This window comes from Pantherophis guttatus, chromosome 17 (genome assembly GCF_059756535.1).
Source record: "Pantherophis guttatus breed Tessera chromosome 17, ASM5975653v1, whole genome shotgun sequence".
In the NCBI taxonomy this organism is placed as follows: domain Eukaryota; kingdom Metazoa; phylum Chordata; class Lepidosauria; order Squamata; family Colubridae; genus Pantherophis; species Pantherophis guttatus.
This window is the reverse complement of record NC_142079.1, coordinates 7593306-7619773: the sequence shown is the minus strand read 5'-3', so window position 1 is coordinate 7619773 and position 26468 is coordinate 7593306. Positions and strand designations below refer to the sequence as shown.

At 44.5% G+C, this 26468-nt stretch overlaps 2 protein-coding genes across 7 annotated transcripts in view; both read left to right on the top strand.

The window, feature by feature from the left end:
* Positions 1–11687, top strand: part of DGCR2 (DiGeorge syndrome critical region gene 2) — a 51586-nt gene extending 39899 nt beyond the window's left edge. For all 4 annotated transcript variants that reach the window (XM_034406242.3, XM_087880201.1, XM_060683793.2 and 1 more), the window contains 5 exons: positions 1870–2046; positions 2165–2368; positions 3392–3544; positions 4739–4975; positions 5936–11687. In XM_034406242.3, the coding sequence (XP_034262133.1) occupies positions 1870–2046; positions 2165–2368; positions 3392–3544; positions 4739–4975; positions 5936–6177 (1013 nt within the window). In that variant the 3' untranslated portion in view covers positions 6178–11687. The remainder of the gene's footprint in view (positions 1–1869; positions 2047–2164; positions 2369–3391; positions 3545–4738; positions 4976–5935) is intronic.
* An 11078-nt stretch (positions 11688–22765) lies between these two features.
* Positions 22766–26468, top strand: part of LOC132709596 (carbonic anhydrase 15-like) — a 108409-nt gene continuing 104706 nt past the window's right edge. For all 3 annotated transcript variants that reach the window (XM_087880203.1, XM_087880204.1, XM_060683775.2), the window contains exon 1: positions 22766–23376. In XM_087880203.1, the coding sequence (XP_087736329.1) occupies positions 23310–23376 (67 nt within the window). In that variant the 5' untranslated portion in view covers positions 22766–23309. The remainder of the gene's footprint in view (positions 23377–26468) is intronic.

Here is a 26468-nt window from a genome sequence, read left to right as displayed (position 1 = left end):
ATGCCAACTTCCAGAGGGACCGGAAGGCACACCCAGAATTTCCAGGAAACACCCCCCCCCCCCTTAGGGGAAGTGAGTTACAAAAATGTGTACGCTAAAGAAGTATGAATAAGAATATTTTGCCCACTAGGAGAAACGCCAGGCTTCCTAATTCAAAAACCAAATGCCAACTAGCTAATGTATCAATGAGTGGACTCCTTGGTGCTCTTTGAGCTTGGTTGCAGATGTTTCATTACCCAGCTAGATAGCATCTTCAATGCTGGGAGTCGGATGTGCGGAAGAGGAGGAGGAGGAGGACTTGGTCTTCATCCTTGGTGCTTTCTGACATTCATTGCTTTCTTGAAGACATTTCATGACCCAGCTAGGTAACATCATCCGTGCTGGAAGGGAGGAGGGTTTGCTCTCTGCTTATAACTCCCTTCTAATACTGATGATGCTCCCTAGTTGTGTTGTGATCCTGACTCCCAAGCCTGTCCTAACAGAGGAAGAGGACTCAGAAGGTGATGGGGAGGAACTGACAAGGCCTCCCTCTCCAGGACCCTCCTCTCTGGCAATGCCTCAGGTTCCATCCGAAGGCCAGGAGGAACAGCCTGGGATGTGCCAGGAGGAAGGCATATCGGAGCACCCATTGATAGGGAGCGAGGATGTTGAATCCTGGCTTGATCCCAGGCAGCGTCGGAGGGAGAAGCGTGCGCAGCAACGGAAGAGGCGTGGGAGGGCCAGAGATTGAGCTGAGTCACAGAGCCACACCCCACCAGGAATAAAAATGGGTGTGATTGTTCTTCAGGCTTTGTGACGGACAAAGTTAAACCCTGAAAGTCACATTGTGATCTCTGAAATTCGGCTTGGATATATTTTGGACTGGACATTGACTAAACTCTTGTCTCGTGGATAATTTGTTGCTCCTGGATCGGACTGAAGATAAGTCCTCTTCCGCTTTATGGGAGTGAAAACGGTCTTGGCAGGCATTCGGCAGTTTGTTGCCAAAACCTTGGTCTGCCAAGAATTCTAATCTGTTTACCTAATAAAATACTGGCAGGCAAGGTATTACGATTGCCTGTGTGAGGAAGGGGGACAGAACAAGTTGGGTCATGTCTGCAAGAAAACCACCCAGCTCAAAGAGCACCAAGGACCCCATAGCTGCCGCCTCCTCCCCCTCCCCTCCTCCTCCTCCTCCTTCCTCCCCTCCCACCTCCTCCAACTCCTCTCTCTCTCTAGCACTGATAATGTTACCTAGTTGGATCATGAAATGTCTCCAAGAAAACCACCCAGCTCAGAGAGCACCAAGGACCCCATAGCCGCCTCCTTCCTCCTTCTCTTCTTCCTCCTCTATCATCACCTCAAACCCCACTGATAATGTTACCTAGTTGGATCATGCAACGCCTGCAAGAAAACCACCAAGTTCAGAGAGCACCAAGGGACCCCTCATTTCAACCCTGAGCTACAAATACTCTCTTCTGTTTTGCATCAATAAGTGTCAAGCTCAATGAGCCAAAAACAACAATAGGAATTGCTTCTTTCTTTATTGTTCCTCGCCTGCAGACAGGAATCTTGCCCGATTAAAGCCCAAATCTGCCTAACTATCCCATGCAAAGTTAGGGAGAGATCCACCCTGGCTCTCTTCCTGTATACCAGAGATTCCAGGCTGCGTTGCTTCTTCGCTCCTTTCAAAAGACCCCCCCTCTTTTCCTGTGATTCTAAGCCCTCCTTCCACCACAATGAGGAAAGTGAGACGCCGAATCAAAGGCAGCGCGGATCGATCTGTTTAGCTTTTAAGTGTTTTTTTTTTCCAGCGCGCGGGTTGACGCGGACGGACGGCACCGCACAGCGTGACCCAATCCTCATCTTCCTCCGTTTTTGTCGTTTCAGGCTCGTCGGAAGTATTTCTGCCCCCGAATCCTACATTTAGCACATCCCTCTCTGAAAACGAAAACATCCTCTGCGCCCAATTTCAGTGCTCCCATTTTCCAATTCTCCGGCACCACGGTTTTCACAGCTGGTACGCCGAGAACTGCTACGAAAAATCGTCCTTTCTTTGCAAGAGAAGTAAGTTAGTTTCTCTCCCTCCCCCCTTTTGATAAACCCACTGGATCAAACACACCTGAAGAGAATGGGCCAAAATAGAGATGGCTTTTTTCCCCGCTCCCCTCTCCCCCTGTTTCAGGTCAGACTTGTGTGGATATCAAAGACAACATTGTCGACGAAGGCTACAATTTCACACCTAAAGGGGACGACCCTTGCTTAAGTTGCACATGTCACAACGGTGAGCCGGAGATGTGCGTGGCGGCGTTGTGCGAGCGTCCGCAGGGCTGTCAGCATTACCTGAAGGATCCCAAGGAATGCTGCAAGTTTACCTGTTCGGATCCTGGTAGGTCCAACTTCCCTCAAATCCAATCTTTATTGCAGTGTAGGAGGGGTAAAATGCAAAGCGTTACTGATTTTTAAAAAACTAAAATACCGTATTTTTCGGAGTATAAGACGCACCGGAGTATAAGACGCACCTACCTTTTTTGATGAGGAAAAGAAGAAAAAGAAATCTGTCTCTGCCTCTGAGCAATTTTGCCTGGTTGCAGCAAACAGCCTGCTTTACTTTCATTTTCGTTTTCGGCATAGCTTGATTAGCACAAGAAAAAAAAAAATCTGCTCCCAGCAATTTACCTCCTTGCAGCAAGTAGCAGAGGCCCACACAAAACAGCTGAGAGCAAATCAGCTGAGAGTCGGGAGGCTAATTAGATTGTGCTGAAGCTGAAAGGAGCTGTTTTTTCTTGCTGTTTGCTTGCAAGGAGGTAAACTGCTGGGAGGCAGAGGCCAAAGGGTGGGGGCCAGTGGATGGACGGGGCTACATTCGGTGTATAAGACGCACCTAAATTTTCATCCCCTTTTAGGGGGGGAAAAAGGTGCGTCTTATACTCCAGAAAATACGGTAAATAAGACATAAAACAAGTATATGTATATGTATATGTATATGTATATGTATATGTATATGTATATGTATATGTATATGTATATGTATATGTATATGTATTCCTTCCTTCCTTCCACCCACCCATGTGCACAGTGGTTAGAATGCAGTATTGCAAGCTAACTCTGCCCACTGCCAGAAGTTTGATGCTGACTGGCTCAAACTTAACTCAGCCTTCCATCCTTTCAAGGTCAGGTAAATGAGGACCCAGATTGCTGGTGCAATAGGCTGACCCTGTAAATCGCTCAGAGAGGACTGTAAAGCACTGTAGAGTGATATATAAATCTAAGTGCTTTTGCTATTGGTATCATAACCATCTTCGTAAAAACACACCTTCCCTCTCCCATTGGTTCACAAGGATGAAACCCGAGAGGTTTTAGTCCTCCCATCACAGGGGTGATGACCCCCGTTCTCTTTTCCCTCTTGCAGACGGCAACAGTCTGTTCGATTCCATGGCCAGCGGCATGCGTCTCATCGTCAGCTGCGTCTCTTCTTTCCTCATTTTGTCCCTCCTGCTCTTCATGGTCCACCGGCTGCGACAGAGACGCCGGGAGCGCATCGAGTCTCTGATCGGAGCCAACCGTAAGTTTGTGCGGGTTCACCTTTTCTGAAGGACGCACGGGAAAAAGTTTGGGCGACTAAACAATTTCGGACTTTCCATGACTTGCCTCGGAGGGTCTTTTCAAAAGTTGGGGATGAGGATGCTTGCAGCCGGAAATTCCCCTTTCCAGCAAGTGTTGCCGGACACGGGTCCCCAGTTCCCGGTCCATGGATTGGCACCGGTCTGCAGCATGCCAGAAACCGGGCCCCGTAAACAAGCAAAGTGTCAGCCATGAAGTCAATTTTCCCCTGGCACCTTCGGGGCTGACTCGGAGATGAGTCAAGCTGTGGGAACGGGAGAGGGGAGGTAGAGATAGCTGAGGATTGTAGCCAAAGTAAAATTCTTTCCTCTGAGAACCAAGGATTTTCCCATCAGGTGCAAGGAGGTGGGATGTGACAGTGGTCACCAACTGGTGGTCCACGGACCACTGATGGTTGGTGAGAAAATGTTACTTACATTTTTTTATATTGCACTAAATACTACCATGTTTCCCCGAAAATAAGACCCTGTCTTATATGTTTTTGAACCCCGAAATAAGCGCTTGGCCTTATTTTCGGGGATGTCTTATTATTTTGGGGCGCGTGGAGCATGACTTGCCATCTTACCTGAGAGGGTCTCCTCAGGGTGCCGTCGGTCAGGCAATGTCGACTGGCGACCCCCTCCCCCCCGGGGAAGAGCCTTCTCTGTGGGGACACCCGCCCTCTGGAATGAGCTACCCCCAAGGATACAACTGATCCCAGACCTCCGAACCTTTCGCCGGGCTCTGAAAACGTTTTGATTTCGGCAAGCCGGGCTGTCTTAGAATTTTTATTGGTGAATTTTATGGGTAAGGGGTTTTTAAATTGGGGAAAGCCATTGGATTTAATTTAAATAAATAAATAAATAAATAAATAAATAAATAAATAAATAAATAAATAAATAAATAATAATAAATAAAAAATAAAAAATAAAAAATAAATAAACAAACAAACAAACAAACAAACAAACAAACAAACAAACAATTAATTTCCAGCTCTGTCCGGACAATACGGTATAACTAAGTTTTAAACCTAAAGAGCGAAAGCTTCACAGTTCTACTCTGAACTGGATTCTCCTTTGCAGAAGGAACGAAACGATGAAATTGTAACGATGATGCCCACGTGTCTTTTTATGTCCCTGCATCCCTTTTTTTACAGTGCATCATTTTAACCTGGGCCGAAGGATGCCCGGTTTCGATTACGGTCCAGACGGCTTTGGAACGGGACTCACGCCGCTGCATCTTTCCGACGACGGGGAAGGCGGAGCCTTTCATTTCCACGACCCGCCTCCTCCCTACACAGCGTACAAATACCCAGACATCCAACATCCGGATGACCCTCCGCCGCCTTACGAAGCTTCCATCAACCCGGACAACATTCTTTGTTCTCATCCAGGTATCGTTACTTGCTCCGAAATCTCGCCCAAAACCATCTTGTTGACTTCTGGTTTCAGCGTTTCCCATTCAGTAAAGAATTACGTGAAGTCTTTGGTGCTGTCTGAGCTTGGTTGTTTTCTTGCAAATGCTTCCTTACCCAACTAGCTAACTTCCCTCTGTGCTAGAAGGGAGTGGGGTTGGCGGAGTGAAGGAAAAGGAAAGGGGAGGAGGAAGAGGAAAAGGAAGAGAATAGAATTGGACTCTGGGGTTCTCGGTGTAAGGAGTGAGGTTTGGTCTCCGATTATATTCTCGTGGCTTGTCTTGTCAATGTTGGTGAGATATATAAACAGAGACCAAACACAACTCCCATCTAGCACTGATGATGTTACCTAGTTGGGTAATAAAATGTCTTCAAGAAACAAGCTCAGAGACACCAAGAATCCCATAATCTTCCTCCTCCTCCTCCTCCCCTCCAGTACTCCCACCTAGCACTGATGTTACCTACTTGGGTCATGAAACATCTGCAAGACAGATGAAACATATGCAAGAAGTCAACCAAGGACCCCATAATCTTCCTCGTCCTCCTCCTCCCCTTATTCCCATCTAGCATAATTCAGCTGGGCATGGGGCGGGGGCAGGGATTTTTGCTAACGGTTCTCCGAACCACCCGCCAGATCTGAACTCTAACCCTAACTCTAATCCATCACTACCGGATCGGGTGATCCAGTCCGAACCGGGAGCATTTCACTCCTGCTACTACTCCCCCCCCCCCCAAAAAAAGTGGTGTTATTAGCCAGTTTTAGAAAATACACTTTCTCCAAAAGGTTCCCACAATTTTGGCCACTCCTGAATCTGGGGCTCACTCACACAGGATCCCAACCTGCAAAAAAGTAAGCAGTAATGGTCTGGAAGTAGCTAAGGACCTCCAGGAATGCATTGATTTGGGCCTTGACGCTGTCCTATATTTTCCCTTCCTTAGATGGGGTCCATTCTCAGACAGGCCCTAACGCTCCGCTGTCCTTAGGAAGTGCCGACACGTCTCCGCCTCTCCCCAACGACTCTCTTCCTCCTTCCGTGGGCCCGTCTCCGATGGACCTTGAAAACTCTGCTGACAGCAGCACCCTCCTTGTCCTACCAGACACTCCTTTAAGTGAAAATACTCTCTCAGAGAGCCTGGCTGGCAACCACCACAGCCACTGTTCTCTAAATACCATTGTATAAAAAAAAAAGGAAACACAATCAAAACGAGAGACATGCCCCCCCTACCCCCCATTAACTGCCAGTCAGCAATAAATGTTGGGCAGCTGCTTGGCCGGCCCGATGTACGATGGGGGAAATGCTGAATCCATGGACTGAAGTTCGGAAATAAAGAAAAACTCCCGTGTCTGGCCTTTTTCAGATTCTCCTTTTGAGTTTAGACTTGGCCTGGGCAGTCATGTCCCATTCTTAACCTGACCCTCTTCAGAAGAAAAACCAAGTTGTTAAAGACACTTTGTTTGTTTTTCTACCGGCAAATGGAAAAAAAGAGCAGAAGATGTCCAGTTTTTAATTTCTTTCTTTCTTTCTTTCTTTTTTTAAAGCGGAGGAAAATTATGGATAGATTTTTTTTGGGGTGAGGGAGGAAGCGGATCGTAAAATCATGGAGATGAAACATCAGGCGGTGTAGAAACTTCTGGAATGCCAGGGCGTTTAGGGATCTTCCAGGAACAGAGTGCGGTTGTTGGTTCTCCTGCTTTATCAGTCTTTGGTTAATCTTCAAGTCCAGAAGACTCGATGTTGGGTTGTTGGGTATTTCTGAACGGCGCGCAGGACCATCATGGTTTGAAATACGAACCCAAGGAAAAAGGCAATGGGTTCCATAAAGTCATCATCTTCACATGGCTTCCAGTCTTGATTGCAAAGAAGAACTACACGAGTTGGCCAAACACTTGTTCGCGTCCTGGAAGGAAGCATGTAAGGTTCAAATCTCGATCCGGTCGCTTCGCCGTAACCTGTTTTAATACTCGACTGGACCATTTCAACTCAGTGACTTGTATATGGCATTCCCCTCCTGACTTTTTCTCTTGTTATGAATTTGGGGTATTGAGTTTTTTTGGGGGGACTGAGTTGGTGTGGGGATAATAGAATTTCCAAGTGGGGAAAAACAAAATTGTGATTGGACCAATCAGTCCGCCTTTAATTTTTCTCTTTTATCTCTGTTCGTTTTGCTTTTCGTTCTCAATAGTTTAAGATTCCGAGCTTTCTTTATCCTTGCAGGATTCATTCGAACGCCTTATAACAGGAGACAAGCAAGGGAAATAATTTGGGGTTAGGAGGAAAAAAAAAATCGTACAGATCGTAAAAAATCGGTGACGTCACAAACCTAACCTCTTGATGTATTTGGAGTTTGGAATTTAGACCTGTTTGGAGATGGGTGATCAGTAGTAGTCCAGCTTGAATCTCTTCAGAAGGACATCTGGAAGGTACAGGGATCTCTTCCCCTAGTGCTTCCTCTCACCCTTCCCACTGAGAGATCTTGGCGAGAACTTGTAAAATGTTGAGTTGATTGCAATTTATAGCCAAGCCGATCTCGATCCATCGCTGCCCTCTTGCCTCCTGAGTAAGCATGCCCAGGTTTAATTAAGAGAAACTTCATACTTCCAGTCCTTCATTTGTGTGTTCCTGTTGCCTTATGAAAGGCAGGAGGCCTAGAAGGACAGGAGAAACACAATCCATGGTTCAGTACTTCAATGTAACAGGGTGCCTTCTCATTTCAACCCCCTTTTTTTTTCTTTCTCATTCTTCTTCTGCATTTCTTATCTACCCCCAGTGTAATATTGATGGTAGGTTAGGTTTTGGGCCGTTCTAGGAAAGAGAGTTCTAGCTCGGCCAATAACACTCCAGGGTTGTCCTTGCAGAAGACCGCAGATTTAATCTTCCACATGTCCAGGGATCGCTTGGGAAGACTCCAGCCTGAAAGGTGGGTCTCCCATCGGTGTAGACTTCAGAGACCCTGAAGCGGCTCAGCAGAAAAGAAACCCAAGTTGTACTTAACGTCGATTGGTGATAACCTGCTTGCAAGCAATCACGGATCCATTCGTGTCTCATTTTACGGTACCACAATCGCGCCGCCAGGCTGTTGCATCTAGACAATGCTTTCCCCTTGGAAGCCGAGGTAGAAATCCACAATTCTGCTTCAGTGACCTCTTAGATCTTGCCCCACGAAATTCGGAAATCTGGTTTCAAAAAAAAAAGGGCCTTCTCACCAACCTCGGAGGCATGAAGCAACGCCTTGAGAGACAAACAACGATTTTGCCTAGAGGGAGACAGACAGAAACTTTGATCTCTCTTTGGAGGAGTGTGGAAATGGCCACGGGACACTGGAGGAAAAGCAATCATGTGGATTTTCCCACTCATTACCGTATTTTTCAGAGTATAAGATGCAACCTTTCCCCCCCCCTAAAAGGGGGTGAAAATTTAGGTGTGTCTTATACAACCGAATGTAGCCCCGCCCACCCACTGGCCCCCACCCTTTGGCCTCTGCCTCCCAGCAGTTTACCTCCTTGCAAGCAAACAGCAAGAAAAAACAGCTCCTTTCAGCTTCAGCACAGCCTAGTTAGCAGAGGTTGATTGGATCAGCCTCCCGACTCTCAGCTGATTTGCTTTCTGCTGTTTTGCGCAGGCCTCTGCTGCTTGCTGCAAGGAGATAAATTGCTGGAGCAGATTTTTTTCCCCCCTTGTGCTAATCAAGCTATGCTGAAAACGAAAATGAAAGTAAAGCAGGCTGTTTGCTGCAAAGAGGCAAAATTGCTGGGAGGCAGAGGCAGATGTCTTTTTCTTCTTTTCCTCACCAAAAAAGGTAGGTGCGTCTTATACTCCGGTGCGTCTTATACTCCGAAAAGTACGGTACTTTCTTTCCTTCCTCCTGGCTGTCTCAGCCTGGTAACCAAGCAGCGTTCCCTCTCTCCTTCCCAAAGTCTGAGGTCAGAATTGGGGATCCAGGGCAGGTACTGAACGTTTCTGAAGTATGGGAAAAATAATAATAATAATAATAAAAAAAGAAATAAAAAGCGGGTTATGTGCGTTTTTAGCACACTCATCAGTTTTATACATTGTAGGTACGGACTTCTTCCTTTGGTTTTATATATGTAAGTGTGAATGGGCTTGGGTGATTGAGTGTTTACGACGAATGTTTTTCAACCTCGGCAACCGGGAGAGGACTGACTCCCAGAATTCCCCAGGCTGGGGAATTCTGGGAGTTGAAGTCCTCCCCCTCTTAAAAGTTGCCAAGATGGAGAAACGCTGGTTTTATGATCTTGAGCAAAGTATAACAGCAACACGGGATTGGAAGCTGATGGCCAAGCTTCCCGTCCATGTAAAGAGAGACGAATTTAGAAGGAGAAATACAGAACTAGGGGTACTGTTACATTTTGAAATTTTATTTTTATTTTTATTTCAAATTTATATACCGCGCCTTCTCCCGAGGGACTCAGGGCGGTGTACAGCCAGATAAAAACGTACAATACAAACATTAAAAACAATTAAAAGAATATATATTAATTTGGCCCCAGTTTAAAATGACAAACCAATTAAAAATATTTAAAAATATGTTAAGCCAGCCTGCCTTGCTGAAAAAAGAAAGTTTTAAGGGCACGGCGGAAGGCACCGAGGTCTTGGATTCTCCTTATCTTGGGAAAGGCAAACCTTTCCCGAAAATAAGACCCAACCGGAAAATAAGTCCTAACATGATTTTTCAGGATGCTCGTAATATAAGCCCTACCCCCCAAAATAAGCCCCAGTTAAGGATGCATTTAGTACCGTTATTTCCCCCAAAATAAGACCTAGCCTTGTCAGTTCCTCACCACTTCAGTGTGAGCGTCGACAGCTCCTTTAAGGTTGCCACGTGGGAATAAAACTTTTTAAATGCTTACTGCACCCTCCCACGGGAAGTATTGGGGTATGGTTCACACCACTCTCGGTCCATTGGCTGAAGCTCACTCGTGGGCCATAGCTTGCCATTTCTTACCCTAAAGCAAATTTTAAAAGCTCCTTTTCCATCTCAATAAACTCCATTTGACAAAATGCCCTTTGGTATTTGATGTCAGCTTCCTAGAGGAGACGTTTCTCGCTGGGTGTGATTTTGAGTTTCATACTTTGTGCTGTTTTTAAGTGAGGGCATGTAGCAGTTTATAGAAGTCAAGACTCCCCACTCAGTAAAACCTGGTTATATGGCCTGAACGCATTTTTTTGAAAAGCATTGTTGCCTAGAATCCAAGTCTTTGTTTGTTTGCACCCTCAAATGGGTCAGATGTCCTAATTACAGTATGGAACTTGGAGACCTGTGGTTAAAAGTCCACCATTCATTTCAACCAGGCTGGTAATGGGGAGAAAGAAGTAGGATGGATTGTCCAACTTCTAAATCTCAAGAGAAATGGACTAAATTTTATTTCAACCAGGCTGGTACAGCTGTAGAAGAAGGTGGATGGATTGTCCCAACTGCTAAGTATCAGGAGAAGTGAACTAAATTTCATTTCAACCAGGCTGGTACAGGTGGAGAAGAAGGTGGATGGATTGTCCAACTTCTAAGTATCAGGAGAAGTGGGCTAAATTTCATTTTAGCCAGGCTGGTACAGCTGTAGAAGAAGGTGGATGGATTGTCCCAACTGCTAAGTATCAGAAGAAGTGGACTAAATTTCATTTCAACCAGGCTGGTACAGCTGTAGAAGAAGGTGGATGGATTGTCCAACTTCTAAGTATCAGGAGAAGTGGGCTAAATTTCATTTTAGCCAGGCTGGAACAGCTGTAGAAGAAGGTGGATGGATTGTCCCAACTTCTAAGTATCAGAAGAAGTGGACTAAATTTCATTTCAACCAGGCTGGAATAGCTGTAGAAGAAGGTGGATGGATTGTCCAACTTCTAAGTATCAGGAGAAGTGGACTAAATTTCATTTTAAGCAGGCTGGAACAGCTGTAGAAGAAGGTGGATGGATTGTCCAACTTCCAAGCTTTAGTGGAAGTGAACTAAATCGGTACTATTTGGTGAGAAACCAGTTTGCCCATTCAATCCTTCCACCTTTCATTATTTTTATTCCTCCCCCCTCCCCAAAAAATCAAATAGCTTATTGAAACCAAAAATCCCTTCTTGCTTCAAGGCTTTAGCAGGAAAGATAGAATTGGGAAAACCTGAAGTCAACCATTGGGGGGTCAAACAAACACGAAGTTCTACAAATTTGGAACTCCAGGCCCATTCGGGTGTCTCTTTTCTAGCTACATCATGCAAAGGGGAATGCCCCAACTTTCTGTACGCTTGAGAAAGGACGATAGGTGTGCATGTGTGAGCCAGTGTGCCAATCAAGTGAATCACTGCTTTTAAATTTTCTTTGGAAAAACATTTTCGGCTGAATTTGCCAGTCTCGTGGTGTCAGTTTGTGGCTGAATTGAACCGTGGCATGTGTGTGTACAAAAAAATAAAAAATAAAAGAGGGGGGAAAAAAATTAAGATTTTTATATTTCATGGAACGGTATGCAGAAATGAAATTTGATACTGTAATAAGTTGGTCCCTGTGACATTTTTATGTTCTAATATTTTGATTTTTTTTTTTTTAAAAAAAAGGTTTTTATTTCAGGGGAAAGGGTGGAGAAGGGTAGGGGTTTTTTTTGGGACACTAATCTTTATTTTTTTTTTTTCCAAGATGCTGTGAGAGACATTCCATCTAGATGCCAAATAAATTGTGTTTTGTTGAGAGAAATCAATCTTCAACTTTTGTGTGTGTTTATTCTAAGGCAGGGGGCAGCATCCTTAAACACTCAAAGAAGCCCCCCATTCAATTCTGGAGCCAACCGGAAGTCCAATTCCCTCCGCCATAGAGGCAACTCCTAGTGGGGCGTCCTTTTTCCTCCGAAGACCGGAAGTCCAGTTCCCCTACCATAGAGTCTCCTCCTAGCGCGGCGTCTTTTTTCCCTTACCTCTCCTAACCGAAAGCCCTATCAATTGTGGAGCTGACCAGTGACAGGGAGCCTCAGCAGAGGGATGAAAGAGCCACATGCGGCTCCAGAGCCGCAGGTTGCTGACCCCTGTTCTAAGGGAAGGAAGGTGAACACTCACCAATTCTAATGGCTCTCAAAAGGAGGTGCTCAGATTTTTATTATTAAAAGATTATTTTAACATGTCAAAATTGCAGATGTCTTTTCCAGCAGCCTTGATTTCTGGGCAAGAAATCTGATCTGCTATCAAGCAATTACCTAGTTACCTCTTAATCGGAGCTGGACACAATTTTAATTGGAAGTAGAATTTTTCTACCTTGGAGAGCTCCTGCAGTACCCTTGTTGTAACTGCAGAGGGCAGTGGTTTCAAACATATTCTTAAACTACCAAGTTCTGTAAGATTTCAAAAGCAATACCTTGAAAAGAAGAAACATGGAAATGACAAAGAAACATGGCAGATTTTTGGCCCGTTAGAGATGGGAAGAAAATTAAGGGACGTGAAGGAATTTGGAATTCGACTTGAAGAATGAAACGGAGAAAGGAGCGAACAGGAGGGGTTTGAAGAGAAGAGATTACATGTTGGTTGACAAGGGTGAGAAAGAACCTCAAACAATCCTTCCCTTGATTTTGTTTAGTATGAATTCGGATAGAAAGAAATTTGGGACGGTTTCAATATTCTTGTAATATATCGACCACAATAAATTAGGATTCCTCCCCTCCGACCCCCTTTCTCTACCCCATCAGCTGAAGGTACAGTCTGAACCATGTTTATTCATTTGTATTCCATCTTGATTGTTTTTTACAAATAAGGTGGCAAATATATCCAACGCACCTTCGTCCTACTTTCCCACCCACAACAACTATCCTTTGAGGTGGTCTGGAGTAGGGGAGTGACTGGTCTTAAGTCACCTATCTGGCTTTCGTGCCTAAGGCTGGACTAGAACTCATCGTCTCCTGGTCACTGGCCCAAAGTCACCCATCTGGCTTTCATGGCTAAGGTTGGACTAGAACTCATTGTCTCCTGGTCACTGGTCTAAAGTCACCCAGCTGGCTTCCATGACTAGAACTCACCTGGTGATTGGCCCAAAGTCACCCAGCTGGCTTCCATGCTTAAGGTTGGACTAGAACTCACCGTCTCCTGGTCACTGGCCCAAAGTCACCCAGATGGCTTTCATGCTTAAGGCTGGACTAGAAATCACAGTCGCCTGGCTTCTAGTCTGGTTTCTTAACTGCTAGATGTCACTAGATGGTTTTCCCATCTAATTGAATGGAAAACATTGAGGAAAAAAATACAGAATTGGTTAATCCAGCACGGGCAGCGTTAACAATGGAGATACGTGGCCCTGGGAGTAAATTTCAATCTTCGCCCAAAACAATGGCTTCAAACAAATTGAGCTTCGCTGATATCATTCTGCTTATTTGGAAGGATCCAACGATGTTCTCACATCCAACTGACACAGCCCTGAATTATTGGATTTGAAGCTAAGTAAGTTGGCTGTTTTGGGCTGACGACTAACACAGCTGGTGTTTTGTCTGCCGCTCAAAATATACATTGTGAGCCTGTAGTACAGTGGACTAAAGCACTGTTATTAACAACTGCTGCTTGCAATTACTGCAAGTTCAAATCTCACCAGGCTCAAGGTTGACTCAGCCTTCCATCCTTTCAAAGGTAGGTGAAATGAGGACCCAGATTGTGGGGGCAATAAGCTGACTTTGTATAAATATACAAAAGGATGAAGGCTATTGCTGAGCACATTGTAAGCCGCCCTGAGTCTCCGGAGAAGGGCGGCATATAAATTAAAGCAAAAAAAATAAAAAAATAAAAATCACTACAAAGCAGGCCAGTGTTTTTTTTTTTCCCCTTCAAACTTGGCCACTTTTAAGATGTGTGGAATTCAGCTCTCAGAATTCCCCAGCCTGCATGTTGGGAGTTGAAGTCCATGCATCCTGAAGTTGCCAATGTGGAAAAAACCTGGTGTGGACAAATGATTCTGGGAAGCACAAGCAAGCATCAAGACAATCTTCTTCCTCCTCCTCCTCCTATTATTTCTTCTTCTTCTTCTTCTTCTTCTTCTTCTTCTTCTTCTTCTTCTTCTTCTTCTTCTTCTTCTTCTTCTTCTTCTTCTTCTTCTTCTTCTTCTTCTTCTTCTTCTTCTTCTTCTTCTTCTTCTTCTTCTTCTTCTTCTTCTTCTTCTTCTTCTTCTTCTTCTTCTCCTTCTCCTCCTCCTCCTCCTCCTCCTCCTCCTCCTCCTCCTCCTCCTCCTTCTCCTTCTCCTTCTCCTTCTTCTTAATACGTAAGATCTCCGACCTCCGGGTGTTTCGCTGCGCACTGAAGACCCTGTTGTTCCGCCAGGCCGGACTATCAACATAATAGTTTTAAATTGGGGTATTTAAATTTTGGGGGGTTTTAAATTTGAGCCAATTTATTTAATTATTTTAAATTTTAAATTGCTGTTTTGTCTGTGTTTTTAAATAGGCTGTACACCGCCCTGAGTCCTTCGGGAGAAGGGCGGTATAGAAATAAAATTATTATTATTATTATTATTATTATTATTATTATTATTATTATTATTATTATTATTATTATTATTATTACTACTACTACTACTACTACTACTACTACTACTACTACTACTACTACTTCTTTTTCTTTTCCTCCTCCTCCTCCTCCTCCTCCTCCTCCTCCTCCTCCTCCTCCTCCTCCTCCTCCTCCTCCTCCTCCTCCTCCTCCTCCTCCTTCCATATCAGTTGGCAATCCTATTTTTGCCAACAGCCGTATGAAAAAATGCTGCAGAATTTTCTCCAAACCACTCCCTTAGGTTTTTGAATCCACGATCTTCTGCCTGGACCTCGTTTGCCTTCCATCTTTCTCTGGAGGAATAAGTGAAGGATGCCATATTTTTCTGGGTGTCGGGCACCCGTTACACGTCCAAAAAACTTTCATCTACATGACCAGATTGATGATTGATGGGTTAGGGCTGGTTCTGGAATTCTGGAAGTTGAAGTCCAGAAGTCATAAAGGGAGCATAGTTCCCCATCTCTGCTTAATTAGGGTACTAAAAAGGGTTAAAGAAGAAGGAGAAGAATTAAGATGGTAGATCATGGTTAAGATAGTTCATGATAGTCATAATTTTAAATTTAGATTTTTTTTTCAGTAGCTTTTTATAATTTCATGGCATTGAAAAATGCGAAGACATTTCTATAAAGTCAAATATTCATGTAACTTTGGTATTTGTGGGATGCCTGTAAAAATACACATGTAATCTTTAGGAGAAACACCCCATGTTTTAAACATCCATATTTAGTAATTTCTACCCAGAATAATATTGGTCATTTAACAGAGTCACTTCAACAGGGAGATGGACAGCCTAATATGTACAATAAAGAAAGAAAAATTAAAATTGTACAGTTGAATGTCATCTACCTGAAACCAGGAGAAATGTAAAAGATTTGCACTTGTAAAAAAAAAAATATTTTTTTTAATGATTAATGTTCAACATTACATTATTTGCAGTTTGCCCTTTGCTTCAGAAGCATTCTTGCTGAAGGCATCACAACAAACATAAATTTAAATAAATATTCCCTGAAAGCTGTCCCTTTTATGTTCTAAAAATCAATGTTTTTCGCTCTCTTGGCAACTAAAATCTGGAATTTGTGGATCTTGGCTCGCTTGCTTAAGAGCCCACGTTCGAGGCAGCTGGCTGGTCCCCTAAAGCTTTTGAGATGAGATGGCTTTGATGGAGAATCACAAGAAGTTACCACCATCCTTTCTCTGGGATTAGTGAAGAAAACAGACCCCAAATCAGAAAAGTCCCCGTTACTGGGCTGAAGAGAAGACAGAAGATGGATTTCGGTTTGTTCGTGCATAGAGTTTTTCTCTTTCCTCATCCAGTTGGTTCTATTTTCTACATCTCCTGCTTCATTAGATGTTTGGAGATGTCTTCCAGCTCTTTCTGAAGAATTTATTCACTACTTCTGAATCCTAGAATAGGGACACTTCTCTGGGGAGAGGGCTAAAGTCACTACGTTCTTTCCAGAGTCTCTTATTTCATCCATTGCTGTTCTGGACCTCTCCTCTCTCCAAAAACAGAAGGGATGTCCTCGGGTGGGCTTCAAAAATTTTAGCAAGGGGTTCTCTGCCTGGTTACTGGGTGGGTGTGGCCATGGTGGGCGTGGCCTAGTCGGCCTCCTGCACCATGGTGGAGGGGGCCCTTTTTGTCCTCCCTGGGTTCCAGAGGCTTTCCTTCAGCCTCCAGTAGGGTGAAAACGGCCTCCCCAGGCTCCGGAGGCCCTCCGGAGGCCAGAAATGGGCCCTGAACTTCCGGTAGGCCCATTTTTCACTCTCCCCAAGCCTCTGTGTGTGTCCTGCACTTACCTGTATCCAAAACGGGCTGTGTGGGGACTCCTGGGAGGGGTGGGGCCAGGGTGGGAGGGGCCAGCCAGGAGTGGGATTTGGGGGGTTCTCCGAATTGCACAGAATCTTAGCTAGAGGTTCTCCCGAACCCCTGCGAACCCCCAGCAGCCCAACCCTTGGATATCCTTTTTTCCTAAGGTTTCTACTATAATCTCCCTGAAGGTCTTCAAAAATCTGAAATACCTCGTCCCACTCCCTCCCCGCCCCCCCTTCCCTCCTTTGCATATCAGAGCTTTACAGATTTGGCTGCGTCTCTCACCATCTGTTCCAAGTCAAGTTGGCTAACGTTACGCTCGATCCGAGCAGGGGAATGTTCAGAGATATTCCCATCATGCATTTGGCTTTTCATCTTCCGGCGTATGCCCTTTCTTGCCAACATTATTTGGCCCCTGTTCTGACAATCCTCTGCTTGTCTTTTTTTTTTTATATATATAAATTTCTTTTTCAAATATTTAGCACGAGCAGGTAATTTTCTCCCAACTTTAGGGGAATTGAAGACATGCAGGTGTCTTTTAAAAAAATTGCAATTTTATATCACTATTGTTGTTAGTTGTGAAGTCGTGTCCGACCCATCGCAACCCCCATGGACAATGTTCCTCCAGGCCTTCCTGTCCTCTACCATCCTCTGGAGTCCATTTAAGCTCATGCCAATTGCTTCAGTGACTCCATCCATCCATCCATCCATCCAGACATCCATCCATCCAGACATCCATCCAGTTCTCTGTCATCCCCTTCTTCTTTTGCCCTCAATCGTTCCCAGCATTAGGCTCTTCTCCAGAGAGTCCTTCCTTCAGGGAAATCAGGGGCTGCCACAAAGAAGAAGGGAGGTCAACTTATTCCCCAAAGCACCTGTGGGCAGGACAAGAAGCAACGGGTGGAAACTCATCAAGGAGAGAAGCAACCTAGAACTAAGGAGAAACTTCCTGACAGAACAATTCATCAGCGGAACAACTTGCCTCCAGAAGTTGTGAATGCTCCAACACTGGAAGTTTTTTAAGAAGAGGTTGGACAACCATTTGTCTGAAGTGGTGTAGGGTTTTCTGCCTGTGCAGGGGGTTGGACTAGAAGACCTCCAAGCTCCCTTCCAACTCTGTTATTCGGTTCTTTTCTGATCAGTAATTTTTGTTAGATGAAATCATGAAAGAATTCTGATGACTGTTGGGGTTTCAACCACAAACCCTAATCCAGATTCAAACTCTTTTTTTTGCTTCTCTGGTTTGTCCTACAGAAGAGGCTGGTTATCCTCTTCGTTTGAGAAGGAGGCTTTCCTTCCATCTGTTCCTCTTTTTTTTTTTTTTTTGGCAGTTGTGTCATTTTGTTGTTATCTGTGTGAAGCCCACCTCCTACCATCAGGTGTGCGTGTTCTTGTTTCGCCCAAGGAGCAATTCCCCCACACCGTCAGCTGACAAAGACAGATTCCTTTCCCCCTGCCTTCGACTGCTTTCTTTCAACCCACATCTGTTGCGTTTGGCAGCAAAACTGTGGAATCTCTACTGCCTGCTGTTAAGCCAACTGCTCGATTTAGCTCATTTTGGGATTTGGAAGCCCTTTCTGAATCGACTTGTGCCATTTTCAACCGAGGTCAACTGGGAGAAGAACTGCGGTGAAGATCAGGGGTGGGCTTCCAAAATTTGAGCAAGGAGTTCTCTGCCCGGTTGCTGGGTGGAGGTGGCCATGGGGTGTGTGGCTTAGCTGGACTCCTGCACCACAGGGAGCCGCAGCAGAGGGATGAAAGAGCCACATGCGGCTCCAGAGCCGCAAGTTGCTGACCCCTGGACTAAAAGGTCTGTGTTCTGTCCCCCCACCTCACATAGGCAGGCACACGAGCAAAAGATGTCCATTATTCTACAAAGCACCAGAGGGCAGGACCTCAAAACAACGTTATAGGGCACTGCACACCAGAACAACTAGACACAAGAACAGTTTATTCCTGAATGCCATCACCATGCTAAACAAATAATTCCCTCAACACTGTCAAACTATTCACTAAGTCTGCATTACTATTACTATTAGTCTTCTCCGCGTTCCTATCACCCATCTCCTCCCACTTAGGACTCTATGACTGTAACCTTGTTACTGGTATCCTTATGATTTATACTGACTGTTTCCTAATATGATTTGACTGCTTATTTGTAGTATGACTATCATTAACTGTTGTACCTTATGATTCTTGACGAATGTATCTTTTATGTACACTGAGAGCGTATGCACCAAGAGAAATTCCTTGTGTGTCCAATCACACTTGGTCAATAAAGAATTCTCTTCTCTTCTCTTCTCTTCTCTTCTCTTCTCTTCTCTTCTCTTCTCTTCTCTTCTCTTCTCTTCTCTTCTCTTCTCTTCTCTTCTCTTCTCTCCTATTCTATTCTATTCTATTCTATTCTATTCTATTCTATTCTATTCTATTCTATTCTATTCTATTCTATTCTATTCTATTCTATTCTATTCTATTCTATTCTATTCTATTCTATCTGGCTTTGTGGGGTCCTGGATGCTCTCGGAGCTTGCTTGCAGACAGAGTTAGCTTGAACTGAAGACGTTGCCTAGTTGGGTAATGAAATGTCTGCAAGCAAACAACCAAACTATATATATATATATACCTGACTAGGTGGCTCAATGGCTAAGACACTGAGCTTGTCGATCAGAAAGTTCAGCAATTTGGCGGTTCGACTCCCTAGTACAGGTCTCCTGCGTGAGCAGGGGGTTGGACTAGATGACCTCTAAGGTCCCTTCCAACTCTGTTACTGTTAAGCTCAAAGAGCATCCAGGACCCCACAAAGCCAGATACATTAGACTAGATTAGACTAGACTAGACTAGAGTAGAGTAGAGTAGAATAGAAGAGAATAGAAGAGAATTGAAGAGAAGAGAAAAGAGAAGAGAAGAGGAGAAAAGAAAAGAAAAGAAAAAAGAAAAGAAAAGAAAAGAAAAAAGAAAAGAAAGGAAAAGAAGAGAAGAGAAATAAGGAATAGAATAGAACAGAACAGAACAGAACAGAATAGAATAGAATAGAATAGGGAATATAGAGTAGAGTAGAGTAGAGTAGAGTAGAGTAGAGTAGAGTAGAGTAGAGTAGAGTAGAGTAGAGTAGAGTAGAATCGAAGAGAAGAGAAGAGAAGAGAAGAGAAGAGAAGAAGAGAATTCTTTATTGGCCAAGTGTGATTGGACACACAAGGAATTTCTCTTGGTGCATACGCTCTCAGTGTACATAAAAGAAAAGAAATCCAGATAGTTTAAGTCTTGGTTAGAACTTTTGTTGAGGCTCATCAATTTCGCTTTTTAAAAGTCTTCTGGAGTTGGAGAGATCACTGCCCAATTTCTGCTTCCAAAGAATTCTTGCTTGGGCCACCGGTCTTCTACTGCCTGGACTCCTGGTTTCCTACAGGGGTCAACTTGTACCAAGAGAAGTACCAAGGACTCCACAATTCAACCCTGAGCTACATAAAAAAAAATATGGAGTAGCTTTATAGTACCGCTGTGTATATTTGTAAGGGAAGAAAGTGCAGAGTCCTTGGTGCTCTCTAAGCTGAGTTGTTTGTTTGCCGATGTTTTATTACCCAACTAGGTAACATCTCGCTGAGCTACATACAGTTATATTCTCTTCTATAGCCATCTGGCTTTGCTCACAGCTGTCCAGGGCACTAGTGAAGTTGGGGTGAGAAATACTCGCCCTCTAAAGAAGCCTTTGTCTGATTTTCAGGGCAGCTGCGAAAATCTCCGATCACCATGGCTGTTGAACACAAAAGAGTTTTTCTGGGGAAAAAACCCAGGGAGACAAGAGACTAGAAGAAACCAAACTTCCTCTATTTTTCAGATCATTGGTACCTTCCAGATGTAATGAAAATACAATTCCCAGCTTCAAAAAGTCAACCTCCAGGCTCCTCGAGTTAATGAAAATAACAAAGTTGGAAGGGACCTAGGAGGTCTTCTAGTCCAACCCCCTGCTTAGGCAGGAAACCCTACGCCACTTCAGACCAATGGTTATCTAACATCTTCTTAAAAACTTCCAATGTTGGAGCATTCACAACTTCTGGAGGCAAGTTGTTCCACTGGTTAATTGTTCTCTCCTTGATTAGTTTCCACCCATTGCTTCTTGTCCTGCAGTATCCTTCTCCTGGAGTGGGGAGGGAATGGAGATTTTGCAACATCCTTCCCCCAGGAGTGGGGAGGGAATGGAGATTTTGCAACATCCTTCCCCCAGGAGTGGGGAGGGAATGGAGATTTTGCAACATCCTTCCCCCAGGAGTGGGGCTTTTGCAGTATCCTTCTCCTGGAGTAGGGAGGGAATGGAGATTTTGCAATATCCTTCCCCTAGAGTGGGGAGGGAATGGGGATTTTGCAGTATCCTTCCCCTAGAGTGGGGAGGGAATGGGGATTTTGCAGTATCCTTCCCCTGCCACGCCCACCAAGCCACACCATGCCCACCAAGCCACAGCCACAGAACCAGTTGTAAAAAAATTTGAATTTCATCACTGCATCCAATATAGTTGTAGAATTTTGACCAAACGTTCTAAATAAAGAAAGAAATGAGAAATAGAAAGAAAAGAAATGAGATCGATGAGAAAGAAGCAATATCTCGGGGAAGATCAAAAGCCTGGACCGAAAAATGGTTGACTTTTCAGGAGTAGACCACCTCTTCTCGGCCGAGGGGGTATACTTGTATTATTCCCACCCTTCCTTCCAAGATCCTAGTCGACTGCTGTGTGAGAAAAGAGTTGGTACTAAAGGAATACTAACACACGCAGCATGAAAAGTCCCTTCAGGGTAAACGAAACGATCCAAAATCAACTCAAGGACAATTAAAAAAAATAAAAAATATTGGAAAAACCCAGGGAGATCAAATGTGGCAGGAGGAAAATCCCAGGGGATCCAAGCACCGAAGCGACTTCAAAGTACAGAACGAGACTGTGTCTTGTTCAAAGGCAAGTTCTTAAAAGCCCGCCTCCCACCATTTCAGCGCAAACGAGTGAGAAATGAAGAAAAAGCCAAAATCCATGATATTATTTATCTGTATCCCGCCTTTTCTGTTTCTATACATAGCTCGACGTGGCAGATATATCCTCCTACTTTCCCCACAACAACAACCCTGTGAGTGGCGGGAGGGGGGGGGTTGGGCTGAGAGAGAGGGACTGGCCCAAAGTCACCCAACTGGCTTTCATGCCTAAGGCGGGACTAGAACTCACCGTCTCCTGGTGATTGGTCCAAAGTCACCCAGCTGGCTTTCATCTCTAAGGCGGGACTAGAACTCACCGTCTCCCGGTGATTGGCCCAAAGTCACCCAGATGGCTTTCAGGCCTTAGGCAGGACTAGAACTCACCGTCTCCTGGTGATTGGCCCAAAGTCACCCAACTGGCTTTCATGCCTAAGGTAGGACTAGAACTCACCATCTCCTGGTGATTGGCTCAAAGTCACCCAACTGGCTTTCATGCCTTAGGCAGGACTAGAACTCACCGTCTCCTGGTGATTGGCCCAAAGTCACCCAACTGGCTTTCATCTCTAAGGCAGGACTAGAACTCACCGTCTCCTGGTGATTGGCCCAAAGTCACCCAGCCAGCTTTATATACCTAAGACGGCACTAGAATTCACCGTCTCCTGGTTTCTAGCCTGGTGCCTTCCCCTCTAGACCAAACTGCCTCTTTATATAGACAGCAAAAAGGTGACATTCTTTTCATTCATTCTTGCATTCTGCAAGAGACCGTGAGTTCTAGTCCTCCCTTAGGCATGAAAGACGGCTGGGTACGTGTAGGCCAATCACCAGGAGACAGTGAATTCTAGCCCCGTCTTAGCCATGAAAACAAGCTGGGTGCCTTTGGGCCAGGAGATGGTGAGTTCGAATCCCACCTTAGCCATGAAAGCCAACTGGGTGTCTTTGGGCCGCTCTCTCTCTCTCTCTCCCCTCCCCCATCTCTCCCTCCCTCCTCCTTCCTCCTTCCTCTCTTCTCCCTCCCTCTCTCTCCCTCCCCCCTCTCCTCCCTCCCTCTCCCTCTCTCCCTCTCTCTCCCTCCCTCTCTCTGCCTCTCTCTCTTGCTCCCTTCCCCTCCCCCTCTCTTGCTCCTTCCCTCCCTCCCTCCCTCCCTCTCCTTCTCCCTCTCCCTCCCTCCCTTTCTCTCTCCTTCCCTCCCTTCCCTCTCAGCCCACCCTACCTCTCAGGGTTGTCGTTTGTGGGGAAAAGAAAAGATGGAGGAAGTTGTGCTGAATATGTTCGCCTCCTCGAGTGATGTATATATATAAAAAAATAATAATACAGGCAGGATATAAATAAATAATGAGTAATAAATTTTTTTAAAAAATATTCTTGTACATTTTTAAGGCTGCTGGTGTGTGTGTGGGGGGGATAAAGCAGAAGATTCGTGCCAAACCTTCCTCGTTTTCCTCACCGCCTTCCCTTCCCACCTCCGTGCAATCTTGGCTAGCATCCTTTCCCCCCCCCCCGGTCCCTCTCGACATCCATCCCCGGTCCAGGAAACAGGAGCTCCTAAGGAAAACCCCCCTCCTCCTCCCCCAGATGTCGGCCTCTTCTCTCGCATCCAAGGCAGTTCCTCTTTAGGGTTCCCTCCCCTATAAATATAAATAGACACCCCCCACCCCTCATCTTTCTTTCTTGCTCTCCCTCCATCCCTCCGTTCTCAGGAGACAAGGAGTTAAAAAAAAGAGCCACCGTTCTCCCTGCGATGAATATTGAACAGGCGCTAGGTTGAACCTCCGGATTTCTTCTCGGTGCATTTTATTTTTTTTTTGGACAGCGGCGGAGGCTGAAGGAGCAACCTCCATCCCCTTTCAGGGGGTTGAAAACGACCCCCCTCCCAAGGACGCATCGCTCTAACCAGCCAGCCCATCTACGCCATTCCCTTGGGATTTGCCGAGTTGGGAAACCCAAGGACGCACGCCTGCTTTGCCTCTTTGCTGGAGTCTCCCTCCACATCTGGAATTCCCACAGAGTTTTTTTTTTTTTCCTGAAGTCTTCCCAAGCGTCGGGAGCAAAATGCCAGAGCTTCTGGGAATCACTTTCCTGGCTCTTTCTTGGATGGTCCATGCAGGGACAACAACAGGTGAGTTTGAAGGATGGAGTCGTTTTTACCGTCGGGTGCAAACTTTGAGAGTTTGAGAGGAGCGGGGCCCAGTTGTTGCAACCCACAGGTTGATGGGTTCCTTTTTTGGAGTCTGGACCTCACGTTCTCTCAAGCGGAGTTCAGGGACACCCCCTCGCCACCCCCCCCCCAATTTACTTGGAGTAGAATCGTTTCGAGTTCAGGAATCAAGTCCCTCCCGTAGAAAGCTTTCGTGGTTCCTCCAGAAACCCTGGCTTTTGTTTCCTCCAGGCGTTCTTCCCTTCACTAACAAAATTTGGGGATGGGTAAAATCATTTTTATTAAGTAACTTTTTACTAAATCACTTTTATTAAGTAATTTTTTACTAAATCATTTTCACGAAGTAATTTTTACTGAATCATTTTTACTAAGTAAGAACTAAGGAGGAATTTCCTGGCAGTGAGAACAATTCATCAGTGGAACAACTTGCCTCCAGAAGTTGTAAATGCTCCAACACTGGAACTTTTTAAGAAGATGTTGGATAACCGTTTGTCTGAAGTGGTGTAGGGCTTCCTGCCTAGGCAGGGGGTTGGACTAGAAGACCTCCAAGGTCCCTTCCAACTCTTGTTATTCTATTCTATTCTGTTCTGTTCTGTTCTGTTCTGTCCTGTCCTGTCCTGTCCTGTCCTGTCCTGTCCTGTCCTGTCCTGTCCTACTCTACTCTACTCTACTCTACTCTACTCTACTCTACTCTACTCTACTCTACTCTACTCCCATTCCATATTCTATTCTATTCTATTCTATTCTATTCTATTCTATTCTATTCTATTCTATTCTATTCTATTCTATTCTATCCTATCCTATCCTATCCTATTCCTATTCCTATTCCTATACTTTGGGTGCCGCTGAGGTGTTAAGCCATTGTGAGCTGGAACTCTTTGCCGAGATCCGCTTGAGGAGAAAAAACGAGATCTACAAAAATGATCATCATAGAAAAACCGAGATCTTGTCACCATAGAAAAAACGAGATCTACAGAAATGATCACCATATCAGTTAATCCTTAGTTGGGTCACCTTTAGAATGAATTATGGCCTTACAATGTCTTCCCATGGAGTGAACCAAGTCTTTGAGTTTTGCAGTTGTTCTCATGTGAAACTAAGATTGAAAGATCGCTTCGATTAACTGGGTTTGATTGCTAGGTCGCTTCTGACTAACCAGTTTCTTTAGTCGGCTCCATAGATTTTCAATTGGGTGAAGGTCTGGGCTATTCCCAGGCCATTCCAACAGTGGAATAGGATTATCTTGAAACTCCAAAAAAAAAAAAGTGGTGTTATTAGCCATCAAACCTCAAAAATACACTTTTCCCAAAAGGTTTGCACAATTTTGGCCACTCCTGTACTATTAACGCTTGTAATCATCATAGTAGCAATGAAATACAGGAAGTCCTTGACTTACAACAATTCATTTAGTGACCGTCCAAAGTTGCAACGGCACTGAAAAAAAGTGATTTAGGACCGTTTTTCACACTTATGACAGTTCCAGCATCCCCCTGGTCACGTGATACAAATTCAGATGCTCAACGACTATTTATGACAGTCGCAGCGTTCCCCGGGGTTACGGCGTGATCCCGTTTTGCGACCTCCTGACAAGCAAAATCAATGGGGAAACCAGATTCACTTAGCAACCATGAGACATACTTAACAACGGCAGTGATTCACTTAACAACGGTGGCAAGAAAAGTTGTAAAATAGGGAAAAAACCTCACTTAACGAATTTCTCACTTAGCAACATAAAATTTCGGACTTCATTGTGGTTGTTAGGTTGAGGACTACCCATAATGATAAAAGCAATGTATATTGATCCACTTCCAGTTATGGAGGCCGCGGGAGTAGATTGACAAAAATGAATATAATCTGCATTTTTGCTCTCAGCTGTTGAAACTTTGGTTGGGTTTCCAGCTTGGGTTTCCTGGAGAGCGAGCTAGTTCTGGTGTTATGATTTTTGAGAAAAGCTTTAGTAGAGTGGTGGAATCTTCCCTTCAACCGGTGAAGTTCACTTCTTCTTGTTTTTGGGAAGAGCTGATAGTCCACAAATATCTGTTAGTTCATAAAGACAAGACAATACTTCTATTCTATTCTATTCTATTCTATTCTATTCTATTCTATTCTATTCTATTCTATTCTATTCTATTCTATTTCTCTCATTCTATTTTATTCTACTTCTCTCATTCTATTCTATTCTATTCTATTCTATATTCTATTCTATTCTATTTCTCTCATTCTATTTTATTCTACTTCTCTCATTCTATTCTATTCTATTCTATTCTATTTCTCTCATTCAATTTTATTCTACTTCTCTCATTCTATTCTATTCTATTCTATTCTATTTCTCTCATTCTATTTTATTCTACTTCTCTCATTCTATTCTATTCTATTCTATATTCTATTCTATTCTATTCTACTTCTCTCATTCTATTCTATTCTATTCTATTCTACTTCTCTCATTCTATTCTATTCTTTTCTATTCTATTCTATTCTATTCTATTCTATTCTATTCTATTCTATTCTATTCTATTCTATTCTATTCTATTCTATTCTATTCTATTCTATTCCAGTCTAATGCCTTAGCCATTGGACCAAAATAGCTCTCTGATCACTGGACCTTTGCAAATTTTGATTTGTCCCTGGCTCATCTTCTCTGTGCCATGAGGCTGGGGCATCTCACTTCGGTGCTCCTGAGTTGCCAGGAAAACCTGGAGATAAATGAATGCAGCATTCGTAGCTTGCCACAGTTCAATTGATATCGCTTGGCTTTTTGACTGCAAAGCATATTTGCTTACTGCCAAGAGGAATAGGATCATTACTCAGAAGAGATTCTCTCTTTCCCTCTCTCTCTCTCCACCTCTCCCTCTTCTCCTCTCCCTTCCCCTCTCTCCCTTTCCCTGTCTTCCTCCCCCCTGTCCTACCCTCTCCCTCGCTCCCTTTTCCTCTCTCCCTCTCCCTCTCTCTGTCTCCCTCTCCCTCTCTCTGCCTCCATCTCTCCCCCTCTTCCTTTCCCCCTCTCCCGCTCTCCCCCTCTCCCTCTCTCCCTCTCCCCCTCTCCCTCTCCCTCT